This window comes from Chiroxiphia lanceolata, chromosome 2, assembly GCF_009829145.1.
Source record: "Chiroxiphia lanceolata isolate bChiLan1 chromosome 2, bChiLan1.pri, whole genome shotgun sequence".
In the NCBI taxonomy this organism is placed as follows: domain Eukaryota; kingdom Metazoa; phylum Chordata; class Aves; order Passeriformes; family Pipridae; genus Chiroxiphia; species Chiroxiphia lanceolata.
The window spans coordinates 18,061,984-18,076,993 of record NC_045638.1 but is presented as its reverse complement, the minus strand read 5'-3'; the positions used below and the strand labels follow the sequence as shown (position 1 = coordinate 18,076,993).

The 15,010-nt window shown below is 38.9% G+C and overlaps 1 protein-coding gene across 9 annotated transcripts in view; it reads left to right on the top strand.

The window, feature by feature from the left end:
- Positions 1–15,010, top strand: part of GLRA2 (glycine receptor alpha 2) — a 129,101-nt gene that overhangs the window by 98,589 nt on the left and 15,502 nt on the right. For 7 of the 9 annotated variants that reach the window (XM_032679600.1, XM_032679604.1, XM_032679597.1 and 4 more), the window contains 2 exons: positions 2,089–2,238; positions 4,110–4,229. In XM_032679600.1, coding sequence (XP_032535491.1) covers positions 2,089–2,238; positions 4,110–4,229 — 270 coding nt within the window. The remainder of the gene's footprint in view (positions 1–2,088; positions 2,239–4,109; positions 4,230–15,010) is intronic. The other 2 variants (XM_032679599.1, XM_032679598.1) reach the window with 1 other exon arrangement.

Here is a 15,010-nt window from a genome sequence, read left to right as displayed (position 1 = left end):
TGCATTTTACACAAATTACAGTGACTTGATTCCTACTGTGCCTCAGCCTGTGGCACAGAATGTCTGGGACGTTGTTGAGTGTTCACTGGGCTTCACAGCTGCTCAGTAAAGATGTAACTTGTAAAATTTTTGTGTGTGTGGGAGAGAGAAGTGCGTACCTGCTGCGTATCTAATTGAAAGGCACAGATTCACAGCGTCACCTCAGTCTGCTACATCTCAGCCTATGCATGTTGTATTGTGAGAGCACACATATTACAGTGTGGAGCTGCACTATGGCTACTGGAAGGTACCTTCCATGTGATGAAGGCTAAATAAAAGGGCTTGGCTCCTCTAAAATGTGTTCAGGATCTGCAGGATGGAGCTCTGTATCCTTTCTGTCATGCTTTAAATACCACTTCCTCTGCTCATATCGCTTGCTGAAGCACATAGTGCAGTATATTCCATTTGACATTAACAAAAGATGTTCTACAGACTTTGAAAAATGATGCAATTCCAGCACATGGGAAATAGGAGCAAAACCCACTGATCAGGTGTACTTCCTTGCATCACAAAATGGTTGCCCATCCATAAGAACAAATTTGTTTTGAGTAGTGCATGCAAAGGGCAGAGGTGGAGTTTTCCAAGATGAAGATTGGGTTTCCTAAATATGAGTATGCACAATACATCCTTTTCTGCTCCCTTTTCAGACCACCATATGTTTTAACTGCATTGAAATGTTTGACCTGCAGGATATTATTCAGATGTTAAATATATTTGATTATAATTTTTCAGGGTTAAGGTATGATCCATTTTGCTTGTTTTGATTCAGCTGTATGGGGTTTCCGTTGGTCTCTGTCAAATTAACATGACCTTGGGTATCTGAGACATCTCCAGGGGACTAGTTACTATGACATACTGAAGATTTGTGCTCTGCTGAACTAGCACATGAACACTAGGTACCTAATATGGCAGTTTGTGATGCTATTATTTAGACAACTGAATAAATCTCCATATGTCTATGTGTACAAAGGTGTTCTAAGCTCCTCTTTACAGTCATGAAGAAGAAACTCTATTTGAGTATTATTAATTTCATTGTAGAGAAGATATGTAAAACAGTTCAAATACGTTGCATCCTAAAAATGCCCATTATTCTTCATTCCTTGATTTATTTATATCAAATTAGTTTATGCAACTAGCTCACATGTACATTGTAGACATTGAAAGACGATTTTAATTCCACCCTGGATGTAATACCTGATAAACAACAGAGACAACCTGCTGTTGCCTAATCATGAGATCTCTGCTTAAAAACTACAAGACTACAAAGAAATGCAAAGATCAAATACACCTATGGAGATTATACCTTTGATATGCATAGTGTGTAGCTCATTAATTTGCTACTGTTTGGCCCAGTGTGGGTAATATGATAAAAATCTTGTGACATTGCAGAGCTGTAATATATCTGATTTTATTCTGGACCAGTCAATTCAAATCAGAATAGACTTTTACTAGAACAGAGGCAGCTGTTGTTTGGGTATTTTTAGTAGATAATATCTATAAAGATTTATTTTTCCTATAGAGTTTTTGGATAAAGGTCAAGAAACTAGGATTGAATATTTAATTGGTAAAGTCCTATCAGCCCATAAGACAGAATACCCTGAGATTACTTTGAGGTTGTGGGTACCAAATGCAGCTAATTAATCAATATGGTAATAGATTCATAAAAAATTAAAAAGGTGAAACCTATAAACTTTCTACAATTGTTTTTCAATAGATATTTTATCACACCCTGTATTTGTATTCCTTCTTCCAAACTTTGATTGGGACCATAAGAGTGCTTTTGTTTTGTTACAGCAATCCTGATTCTTTTCCTAATGGCAGTAGCTCATAATTTGTGTATTCTTCGTGAACATGCATTTTCATTATAAATTGGATTATTTATTTGTTATGCACCAATAAATTAACAAATCAAAACACAGAACAAGAAAAACTCCACCTCACTGAATAACTGGAACTCATGATGTGCGAAAATGTTTTTATTTTTTTCACTTCAATGTCTTCAGCTTATGAAGTTCGAGATTAAACATGCTGTGTTCTGCTTCTTTCTAGGTCTCTTACGTAAAAGCTATTGACATTTGGATGGCTGTGTGTCTTCTCTTTGTCTTTGCTGCTTTGCTGGAATATGCAGCAGTCAACTTTGTTTCACGGCAGCACAAAGAGTTTCTGAGGCTTCGAAGAAGGCAAAGGAGACAAAATAAGGTAAAGCTGCTCTTTACCTGGGGTGACTGAGTCTGCCCTGACAGCACGGTCATGTGCAGTTGATTTCTCGCCTCAGTTCTTCTTGCCCTTGCAGGAGACTCTCATTCTAAAGTTACCTTCTGAGTGATTTCCTCCTTGATAAAGAGCTGATGACTGGCAGTTGGGTTTCTTTGCAGTTCGTGAAGTTATCAATAAATGTCAATAGATTGGTCACTGATTCAAAGAATTTTCTTCTCTTTGTGCTTAAGCTGGACTATTACAAATACTGTGCTACTACGTGGCACCCACCAGTGGATAAAGAACTGTTGGGCACAGTGACAGGTAGAGGAACGATATTATCCAGATGTGCTGACATCAGAACATGCCTGAGACCTATCTCTTCTAGAGCTACCCCAGCTAGTTACAATAAAATGGCAGGTTCCTTGGGGTGGCCCATTGCAGTGGTTGGCAGTTCTGCCCTCACTTTTAAACCACGGGCAACTCGTGTCTTTCCCAGCTGAAAGCGGGGATCATGGACATTTTAAATAATGAGAAGGATTAGGAGAATTTCCCCTTGAGATTCTACCATGTCACAGTTTATTACTAATATAAACTTCACATTTTTAACAAAAGGCTATTTGCGTGTCATTATCACATCATTTTATGCCAATGACTGAAATGTAGACAAGAAAAATTGTTTGTAAAGTAGATGTCAGTCTAGAAATAATTTTAGGAAGTCTATCCATCTTTCCTGTTCTTATTTTTCTTCAATAAATGGAAAGACAAGAGCAGACATTAAATTGAATTTTAGTCCAGTTATGATTATTCCTACATCTAGTGAATGTGGGAACTATAATGACTTCATCCTTCCTGTATGTGTGTCACTGGTTTTCAGCATCAGCAGAAACATTTAGGTTTACACTATACATATACATTTGCTGGGTGATATAAATATTGGCTTGAGTTGCACAAACACTTCAAGCCACAAATAATGGCTTCCTTTATAAGAGGGATGACAACAATGGCACAGGGCATTTGTGTTTTGACAGGTCTGTCTAATAAATGTTCTGTAGCTAATGTAATATTTGATGGATGCTCTGGGAAGCAATCCAGTACTGTTCTCTGGTTTAATATTATTGTCAGGTGAATTGAGATTCCAGTGAAAATTAGATTACAGGAGAGAACAGAGTTGCTTGCCTGTCTGAAGGTACACAGGCTACAGGCACTGCCGCTGGAAGTCTTTGTTTCCAAAATCAGCATGGCAGCAGCAGAAGCTTCTGTATGGGGTCTATAATTTCAGTCTTGGATGCAAGGTCTCTTTTAGAGGTGGACAAGTAGGTGATAAGCCACCCTTGGTAAGTAGCAGTATCCAGTGGCATTACTCAAAATTGTGAGGTTTTGTTTCATGGAAGTGGTCATTCATCTGCTTTGGAAATTACTTTTCTGGTGATTATTTAAAAAAATGTTATTTAAAACCAAATCTTCAAAAGACTTGTGTTTGTCTTAAGCCGGTTGGTACATGGACTCTTTGCAAAATGAGTAATGCCCTAATTAAATACAAGGAAATATTCTGCTGAGTAAGAGATACTTATCCTTTTGCACAGCCTTGCTTTCACTTTTACTATGAATCTGGTTGCATGAATTTCAAAATAGGGAACAATGTTACTGAGGCCAGCTCTTTAGGAGGTGTTTTCTGCATCTCTACACTTGATTTTGTCTCTCACGATTTTCTCCGTTTATTTTGCCTTGAAAGTGATTCACGTTGTTTTGCATGACGGTCTTCTCTAACCGAGCCATTCTTCTCTTTGCGTGTTGTGTATGTGTGTCGTCATGTTACCGCTGTGGTATTCTCATTGTTGCTGCTGCTGTCTATGCTGACACTCTGGGGACAGGCACAGACTGTGACTGTTGGGAATGAAAGCGTTGAGTCCATGCGGCGCATGAATGGCTTGCGGAGCAAAGAGTCATCAGCTTACGGGACAGTGAATCAGATCGGCAATTCAAGTTTGAGGGTAAAACTGCAGTGGGAAAGAGAAAGCAAGAGAGTTTTAGTATGTGCAAAGATGCCATAAATCAGCAAAATGGACAATTTTGATGGCATCACTGGTAGTCTCTTGCATTCTCTTTGCTAAATGTCCCCACAAAATACACAGTACTGTCCTCAGCATGAACAGCAGCTTCATGTTGTACATTCTTGTGGCCCATCCTTATGCTTGCTTTTTGCTGAGGTTGGCTTGTGCCACCCCTATGCCAAAACTCTCAAGGAAAGTGCATGTATATTAAGTAGCTTGGTCCTGTAAAAATATAGAATGAACGGGATGGGGGGACAGGATGACAGGAAATGCCCTAAGATTGTAAAAGCCACATTGTGTCATCTTTCAGATGAGCACATTCCAGCAAAATTTGGTATGTATAACAAAATATGTTTTTATTGGTGTGGTATTTACTCCTGAACTGTCAACCTGCAGTGTTAGTCATCGTGATATCTTGAGCCCTACTTAGTGGAGTATGAACAGCTATGAATGAAAAAATGCATTTCATTGGTTTCTTTTTATTTGCTTGGAGAAGAATCATGAAGCTGAAATCTTTTACAGAATGTAACATGTAACAGATTAGAAGCAATATGATATCAGCTGATAGATCCAGATTATGGGTGAGATGTGGAGGTAATAAAATCAGTGATGAAGAGAGAAATGAGCTTAGTGTGCAGCTCACTGCTTGCCACTAGTGGCTGAGATATGAAATGTGTTCATTTAAATAAAATGAGACTGGGATCTTAATCTTTCAGGACCCAATTTCCCAGAACAGAAACGTTGCTTGAGTAACTTTTGAGTCGTAATGGGCCTCTGACTTTGATCAAGCCCTGTGAAGTCATGTGATTATAATATGCAGATGATTTCAATGGATGCAGATGATTTCAATGGATTTTATACACTGTAAAAGGAATTAGTAGCTTCCAAAATCAAAAACCACAGTTCATGTTACACAGCAAAATTAAGATAGAAGGTTTGCAATACAATAAATTGTTCACTTTCAGACCTACAATATCAAGCAGTAGAAAAGAGCCTTAATTTCTGGGTACTTTCTATTGTAGAAATAATCATATTTACACATATACAGAAACCGAATACAAAAAGAAAAAAATCAAGGTCTCTCTAGAAGATATGACCAATATTACTATGCTGCCACTGAAAAGCTGATGCCTTACAACTACAAAAGCAGTCCAAGTAACTACTCAGCTTTGCATGTCTTATCAGTCACAAAGTGCTGGTAGTCCAGCTAAAGTTCATATAAGTCCCTGTTATCCTCTCTATAAGGGAAGCTTGCAGAAACCTCTCTTGTACTTTTGAATATTGTGTATTACATAGACAGCCAGGACAGTACAGAGGGGCCACGTCGCTGCAGAGCTTTTGCTGCAGAACCCTAAGAGCTGGAGCTGCACTGACATGGGTTTCCCCTGGAGAACTTCCATCACATAAGTGATGCACGATTGAGAGGTCAACAGAGGAGACATAGCAAGGCAGAGGTTTCTGGAGCAATGCTACTATGGCTGCAGCTTGGTACTTTTCTGCTCAAGAGAAGGATGTTTATGTGCAGAAGAGAGCATATCAACATAGCCTCTGGTGCTGCAAGGAGCCTTGCAAGCAGGGAGCTTGACTCGCTGAGGTATTGCTCACTGAACCAAGGTTTATGCTGAATGCAAATCTAAAAGTCATAGTCAAGAGAAGACAGTGTAAGAGTGTTTTTATATCTATACTGCATCACTCAGTGCAAATCTAAGGAGAAAAAAAAGAAAGGTGCCAAATCACACCTGACCAGGATTCCTGGATTTAGCAGCTTGACCTACAAAACAAGGAAAAAAACTGTTCTTACTTTTGTAAGCCTGTATCTCTAGTGCTGCTTTCATTATTGCTTCTGCTGGGTCTTGTTCTTCTTAGTGCTGCAACTCTCAGAGCATTACATGAAAGCACAAGACACCTTAAAGGACCATCTGATCTAAGTCAAAGGTCAGACTGGTTAATGTTTTTCTAGGAAATGTCTGGACTGTATTGTTGATGGTCCAGAAATTGTATTTGCAGATGAATCAGTGACCTGTCATTGCATTAAAAAAGACTGCATTATCAGGACCTGTTGGCATCTTCCACACAGAATCCCTATATTCTCAGGTTATCAGTGCTTCAACCGGTCTGTCTACCCTGTGCCGTTTCTCTTGAAGGAAGCATTCAAAGCTTCATGTAGTCTTTCTGCTCAAGTTAAATACACCCATCAGTAGCCATACTCGACTGCTGAGAGAAATGGTTTCCTATTTCTTTTATATCATGATACATAGAGAAAGCACAGGCTGCAGAAGCCATGAGTCTAATGGTACTGAGACTGTAGTGCAGTTTCATTAGATTCAAATCTAAATTTTCATGGTGCCGGATCAGTTGAAAAAAACATAACTTCATTTTAAAATATGGTTTTTAATAACCAAACAAGATTTGCTTATTTTTCAAAATTATGGGTTTCTAGGGAAGCAGAACTGTTTACACAGGTTCAATCATCCCTTTTTGAAAACAATAATTATTATGTTGTATGATCAGTAGTCAAAATGAGTCATGGTACACTAGTATTCATACCATCATTTCGAAGATGACTTCCTAAATTGTATGTGTGATGGTTACCACTGTGACCAAGAATAGGGGTTAAGTTTGGGACCATTAGTGTGAAAAGCAATACTTTAAAGCTTGAATGAAAAACTGTGCAGCTGGAAGCAGTGACAGATTTAATCCCATGTGCAGGGAACACAGAGCAATACAAATAACAATGCTGCAGACAAGGGGGTTCATATGCATGCAGATCAGCAAAGGGAGGCACAAATGGTGTTTTCGAATGAAAGAGCTGGGACTGGGACTAAGTGATTACAGGAGCAAAGGATAACTCCACTGAACAAAGATGGCAGCACCTGGTCAAGTTCTTCAGAGAATTGTTGGTCTTTGGATGGAGCTGCCAGTTTGAGGCAGGTACCACAAGTGCCCAAATGAAGTTACTGAGACTCTCAAGATAATACAGTATTTCCATCTTTAAAAAGATATATACATTGAGTAACAGCAGCTTTAATAGACCATGTCTATAATTTTATTCATACCAAAATCCCTCTGTCCGATCCCCCAAATAATTTTCTAAGATTTTCTAGACTTTCTCATTGAAAAAAAAAAATCAGTGCCTTCAGCCTGACTTTGCCTTTAAAACACTTGGCACTACTGTCCCTGGTGGGAATGCTTGCCTGCTAGCATCCATGTGCACCGTGTTCGGCGGGATGCTGTGTACGCTGTGCGTTATGTAAGGTGCCGCATCATGTGAATAATGGAAGTGCTCAAGGAAAGCCCTTTTGCAGAGCTATTTTTGGTACTCACTGAGCAAGCTCAAACATGAGTTTCATTGTGAAAATAGGAATCAGAGTCTGAATGGTTTTTTCTCTCTCTCATCTTGCTTACTTAATGGATTAAAGAGTATGTAGCTTCTGCTGTAGATAAACACCCTCAAGATACTGTGGTTACTTTTATTTCTCCAGGGCAATTGCATTAGCGCTTCATTGTAACTGTGTAGAAAAAAATCCAGTAGAAATAAATACACTGAAATGATCATTTAGCTTGAAGGTACAGTCCCACATACAACTGCAGCAAATATTTAAATGCAGTTAAACAAGAGGCAGAATTCACTGCAACATGTTGCCATGTCACTTTGTGACTTCGATTGAATGTCGTTGTCTATCTTTTTATTGTGAGCATGAATAGGCTAGGAATGGCCCTAGTTAACATCAGTCAATGTATCTGTATTGTTTATTAAATGGACATACAACATTTATTTTAAGCATTTAAACAAAAGCATCATCTCAGACTTGAAAAGCATCTTGATATAAATCCTCAGTCTAGCTCTAGGCACAGTCTAAACAGAGACATGAGTGCCCAAAGAAAGAGCAACCTGCAGGAAAAGAAGCAGTTCAGCCATGAGGTGGTATCCAAGCAATGGATCAAAAAATTCTGGTAGGAGCAGTCTGTCCAGATGGACAGACTAAGCTTACTGGAGATGTAGATTTTTCAGTGAAAAGCAAACATTGTCAAAGAAACAGTGGAAGAGATAAATCAGTTCTTATGGGAGCCTGTTTGCAAGTGTCATGGAAAGTGAAATGGAAATTTTTCCTCCCTTATTAGAGAAGGGAACATTATTTAAAAACTCTAAACAAGTAACTGTGTTTCATGTGTTTTACAGACAGACACAAGATGATGAACTGTGTGGAGTAGATTTTTCACCCCAAACCAAGAAACCGAAAAGAAAAACAGTAGTTGCATTTCAAGGGAGAGAATTCTGAAAATCAAACAAAATCCACAGTACATTAAGTGTTCTGTAATCAAAAGCAGACTAATATATGGAACATGCAATAGTAGTTCCTGAGAGAGACCTCCAAATGTCAAGTCCCAAATATGTAAACAATAATTAAAGCTGATAGAGTGCAAGTGCACAAGCTGGAGTAAGGGAGTCCAGGTGCTAGAGTAGAGGCAAAGCCAAGAGAACAAAAGTAGCAGAAAATATTAGAATTTCTGTGGGGTAAAAAAAAACCAAATAAACAACAGCAAACCAAACAAAAAGAAGCCACAGACAAACAAAAAAATCCCAAATAAACAAAACCCCCACAAAAAATGATAATAGAGAAACCATGCCTTTCTAGAGGTGGTGGAAAACAACAAGAAACACTCTGTGGGACAGGGGGCAGATATTCGAACTGTGGGGACCATGCATGGCACCAAAGCAGCAAGCAGGACATGATACATTGTAATGACTCACATTGGCAGCTTGCAAATACTTAAGAAAATTATTCCTTAAGGTTAAATAAGATAGGAACAGGATATAAGCTACAGAAAAGCAATACTGCAGTATTTCTGACCTGGGATGATGACATGACTGTCTGCTGGATCACCCAGGACAGGTAGGACTGGAAAAGTAAGAAGGAATACTTGAGAAAGTTTTTTTTCTGTACTTGGTAGTGGAACTTTGCTTCAGAAACTTTGAGTCCTCTCTTGTACCTACCCAGCACACAGTGGCTGAAGATCAGCTCTGAACTGACAAGCCTTAGGGACTGAAGTTTGCACTTCACTCAAGTGAGTTTGTCCTGGTAGTTACTCATGAACAGCAGGAGACACGCCAGAAATGAACTCTGCAGTTTTCCAGCTCATGAAAGGTATGCTCCAGCTGGGTGCAAATGTCTCATTTCTTATTATACCTAGGGGAGAGTGCAAACTGAAAATAGGGCAGAGGAAGTTAGAAAGAGAAAGGAAATAGTGTTCTTATTTTTGATGCTCTAAAGTAACAAGAAGTAGCTTTTCAAGAACCATCTGCCATAGGCACAAACTTTTGTTTTCTAGATTCTTTTAGAAAATGCTGATTCTTTCATTGGATATGTTTTGGCCCACCTCATTTCATGAGGAAAAAAAAAACAGTGAAAAAATTGTCAGATATGTATTTAATGATAAAAAAATGAAGAATGGAGACTTCAGGAGGAGTATGTTTAAACTAAACTGCCCCTATCCAAAACTCCAGAAAGAGAGTGAAAAGCCATCACAATTCCAGGATATAGGGTTAGGCTGCTCAAGAGGTCAAGAAAACAACTTTGCCTCTTTCAAATTGTCTCCTTCATTCTTTCATTGTAGGTAGCTTACCTTTGCTCTTTCCCTGCCCAGAGTCAGGACCCAATAAGGCCCTGGTCTCAGGGTTTCTCACTGCTGTGTTGGCCAGGTCCTCTTTCCAACAGAGGAGGTGAAGACACCAGGAGAACTGTTTCTGATCCACTATTGCCAGGGGTCTGTCATAATGCTTCATATCAGTTCTGAGTTCTGTCCCAAGCCTGATTTTCAACAGCAAAGTATTTCAGTGTTAGTAAATACAAATTAGTATTTCTGCAAGTGAATGAAAGGGTCAAGCAGTTAGAGCCAAGCATAATGCAGGCTGAGAATACCAGCACTCCTCTGTCCATGTATTTCTACCCTGACTGGCAACCGTGCTCACTCTGTGGGTCTCCAGAGCATACTACACCAGTTGTATCAAATTACATGGTAAATTGGTGAGATGGGCAAGTGTTCAGTAGGATCCATGAAATGCATATTTACATCTGACCCAATTAATCCCATTCTCCACAGGGGATAGAGGCTGCTATTTGAATGTAATTAATTGTGAAGCATTCTGTAATGATGTTGTCCAAATGACATTGTGAAAAACCAAATTGTATTAACTAGACTGTTGAAACCTCATGCTCTCCCAAGGTCTGAAAAACTTCATGAGTTCCAGAAAAATCCAGTTTTTATAGTACTTTTGAAAAGGTGGTGTTGAAGCCATTTGTTTCTCTATTTATTCCTGAGGGAAAACAACGTTGTTTAGTCATTCCTGTTCAAGTTGACAGCCATTGCTTACAGCTGATTCTTACACGTTTGGCTTGATTTAATGATCAGACACATTTATTTCTCTTGATCCACTGCTAGAGAAAGATGCTATTTACTGTAAATATGATAATCCGTGGTTGGGTATTTGTCTAGAGGCCTAAGATTTTAATTATTTTGTTTTGTTTGGGGTTTTTGCTTAGCTTTTTTTTGTTTGTTTTTGCAGTAATAGAAATTACACTGGAAGAAACAAGCATCTTGAAACTCTTCATATTATGAGCACTTGTTGCTGAGTGTTCCCAGAGTCCTCACAAAGACTCATTTCAAGTTGGGAGCTCCTGAAAACTCCAAGCTAAGCTCAGCCATAGGTTACTAAAAATTTAGCCACTTCCACTCTCTGTGGATGGACTCTCCTATGACATCTCAGAGCTGGCACAGCCCTGGCTCATACCACACTAAACTTCTTCACTACATCAGAATCAATGTCAAGAAGGACTTACTATTGAAAAGCTTGGTTTTCCAGGGGCTGGTTGAAGATATCTGGCATACTGAGTGTGTCAGAGTGTTTTTAGCTCCTGGAAGAACAGATTGGAAAGATCAGAAAAGGCTGCTGTGTTTGTCAAAACATGTGAAGTGTGAGAAGTCCAGAATCCTACCTGTGAATTTCTTCATTGAGCCTGTAACTTCCCCCTGAGCAAGAGCATAAGTCTTCAAGTAATTTAGTTTCTAACTTCTATATGTAATTTCTCATACCGATACTGTGTGCATCTGTACACACACATTTATAATTCACTTGCATAAGAGCAATTTGTTTTACCAAGGGTCCAAGCTTTTAGTTTCTCTGTAATATCATGGCAAGACTCCTAAGGGACATGACACTTTTGCTTTCATGCTTCATGTCACTCTCTTCAAGTGGTGTAGTTTTCTAAGATAACTCTTTCTTCGAGTTACGTGGAAGTGCTCTGCCCTTGATTGACTCATTCATTTTTCTATTAAGCCTTCCCAAGCCTGCTGGTGGTAGAGACTTGCCTTCAGGTGCTCTGTAACCTTCGTCTGTCAAAAGAAGAGCTAATTAAGAAAGGAAATCACAAACTCTGTTCATTAGAGATTATCTGATTTGCACAAATGTGAAATCTTCCACACCATTCTAGGAAAGAAAGTTGTGTATTTCATCTTCAGGGTACAAAGTCTTACAAGTATCCACATGTAGCAGCCCTGACACTCCAGCACAAACTTTCCAAGAAATTCATCTATCTGCTGTCTCTTCACTTATGCCAGCTTTCTTTTTCACTCCCATCATGGGGTCTCTTTTTTTAATATGGTCTGTTTCTGGGTTTAAATTAACAGGAAAGATCTGTACAATAGATATTTATGCAAAAAAAAAAAAAAAGGGTTTTACCACATCCACGGCCTTCAGGTGTTGCAAAGTACAGTGTAGAACCAGACACCAAGTTTACTCATATACCCCATTTGCAGAATTTTCATTTTGTAGGCTTTTTTTCTGCGCTGATTCTGGCAGACAAGAAATTCTAGCAAATCTAATCAAGTGTGATGCCACTACAGGCTGGTGAGATAGAGAGAACTTGTGCATCACAGGTTGCTCTTTTAGAGTCCTTGGTAACTTCTGTCTGGAAGACATACAAGGTCCTAATATTCTTTTTTCACCATTACATACATAGCTAAGTGAATTAAGATGTATTTGTCTGGCCCAGGTGTTTCATTGCATGTCCAAAATGGGTGTGTATACTGCATAAGTACTCTGTTCCAACTTTGAAAGGCTTGTGACCATGCCACTGTCATGGGAGTTCTCATGTAAAATTTGGGAGATAGTCTTGTGTTAGCAGATATTTACACCAGTGAGTGGATAATTAAGTCTTCTGAAAATCACAATATGCTCTTGCTCAATGGTTTTCCATCCCTACCAATAGACTATATATGTGTTACCTATAACCTGCCAGTGGATCTTGTAGAAGACAATTACCTTTCTTTCGAGATCTGCAAGTTCCTGTCCCATCCTTTACAGAGGAACAGTAGTTAATTATGCAGCTACTTGACTTCAGTTTCCTTGTTTGACCAGCTATTCTTCCATCAGACAGGTCCCTTTTGGATGTTTGTGCATGTGTGTGTGCAGGTGTTCAAAATGGGAAAGCAGAAGAGGCATAACATATTTTAGATACTATTCTCCCTACATTAGCTTTATGCTGTATTTCCCACATAGGTCACTGAATTTCTTTTGTGCCTGTCAACCTAGTAATTGCCAGTTTCCCCATATATTGGCATGTTCTCACATGCCTGAGCCTCAGCTTTTCTAAATTTATTAATTCCACTTCTCTTTCTGAGCCTCTTATGTTTGGGTATCATGCTTCTCATTCCATATAGCTCCACCAATATTTCTAGCAATGATTTCCCTAGCAAAACTAAAGAGGATTAGTTGTGGGTTTTATTTATCTTATATCTGCAAAATTCTTGCTCTGTATAGCTTCTTTTTTTAATTACTTCTCAACGCTTTCCTACCAAGCATGAGCTTAATTACTGCTCCTGGTTCTCAAATCCATTTTTTGGTTCAGCTTACTCAGTGTGGTTTTCAGGTAGCATTTGTTTTCAGCTTTACCTGATGCATCCTCCTGGACTCAAGGACTTTACTACTCACAGAATTTCTAAGCCAGAGGTGGTGTTTTTGTGATGAGTAGCCTTTACTATTTATGTATAGACCAGTCAGTTCAATGTGATGATTTATGAATTATTAAAGCACTTTTCTATAACTTGCTATGACTTGTTGGTGTTGAGTCCTCAGCCCTTGTGGGACTAGGAGTACATATGGCCACTGGAGCCAACAGGGGTGCACACCGGGAGTGAAAAGGGCATTGAAAGTGGAAGAAGATCTCGTGTGAGGTGAATCCAGAAATAGAAATAACCAAATCTGTGTATTAGATGAAAGCAAACAGGATGACTAGTGGTTTTGCCAGCTGTAATGCATATTCGCAGTGCTCTGTGGGTATTTGTCATGGACAAAGTAATACTGAGTTCAGTGACCGTGCCTGCAAGGAAGGCAGAGAAAGGAAGAGAGCTAGTTGTGCCAGTTTTCTTTCCTTATATGATGTATTTCTGTTTGCACAGTTACATGATCAAGGGCAAGAACAAATTCAGCACACTGAAGGTTTCAGAATAAGACAACTTCATTCTGCCATTTCAGATTTCTCAGATGGTGGTTGGGGGGCAACTGATGGTCCTTAGCCCATGAAGGCAGAGAAGCAAAATCAATGGGGAAAACAAGATTATTTGCTCTTATAATTAAAAAAAAATAATAAAAAGGAAAGAATGAAGTACTAAGTGCTGCTGTTCCAAATCTTCACCTTCACCTTGACTCCAGGTTTTACGTAAAAGCAATTGATTAGCTAGCTGTAGCAGTTCTTTTTTAAAATGTTTTTGAACACTGCCATTTTGTTCCTTATTTTGGAAATGTCCTAGATTTGTCTGTCATGAACTCCGGTGGAGTTAGTTCTGTATTTTTTGCTAATGGATTAGTCTTTTATTATTCTGCCCTTGCTGTTCATGCAGTTCTATTGAATGTTCATGCAGTGGAGATACCAACTGTACTTTTTACATAGGGACCAAACAGGAGTATGAAGAAAGAGTAATAAAATATCCAGAGAGGGTAGCTTTTTGCAGGCACAGAAAATGTTGTCTTGCTCCCTAGATGTAAATACTCTTTTTTTAAAGTTTGCACAAAGGATGTTTTTCCACCAATACATGACAGCTCTTTTAAGATTCTCTGGTGCTGTATGCTGCTGTTCTTCTATTACTTCCAGATACTGTGGATGCCTGTTTATGTTGCCTGTCTCTTATTTACTCTTTGATCTTTGATCACTTTCCCTTGCGGCTTATATTGTGTTATTTTGTTGTAAAAATAATCTATTTGAATTTTTCTTTTTGATGCATGAAGACTGATGATTTTGTCACACTTTTTACTGTCACTGTTTTCCTCTTTGTTTGGTGAGTTGTCTTGTGGGTATTTGTGTAGCTGGGGTTGAATATCAGACTTATATCACAACAACAAATCTTTTTCATCAGAGATTGTGTTTGAATCTAACAGCTGCTATTTCATGAATATTTTTTGAACCTCGTGTGAAACTTAGAGATGGTTTTATAGCATGTGGTATCCCCGCCAGTGTTGTCAGTCTCACTTTTTTCCCCTACCAGTTTCCTACCTTGCTGCCACACCTGACTCTTTTGAGTCTGTCAAATATTTGTCTCCTTCGGTGATGAAACAAGAACCTACTTCTCCCGCATGAGGTCTTACTCATCTAAGGGGAGACAGGAAAGTATTTAGCCCTAGGCACTACCCAGGGGTACAGAGGTGCCCAAAGGGTAATTGGTATGTT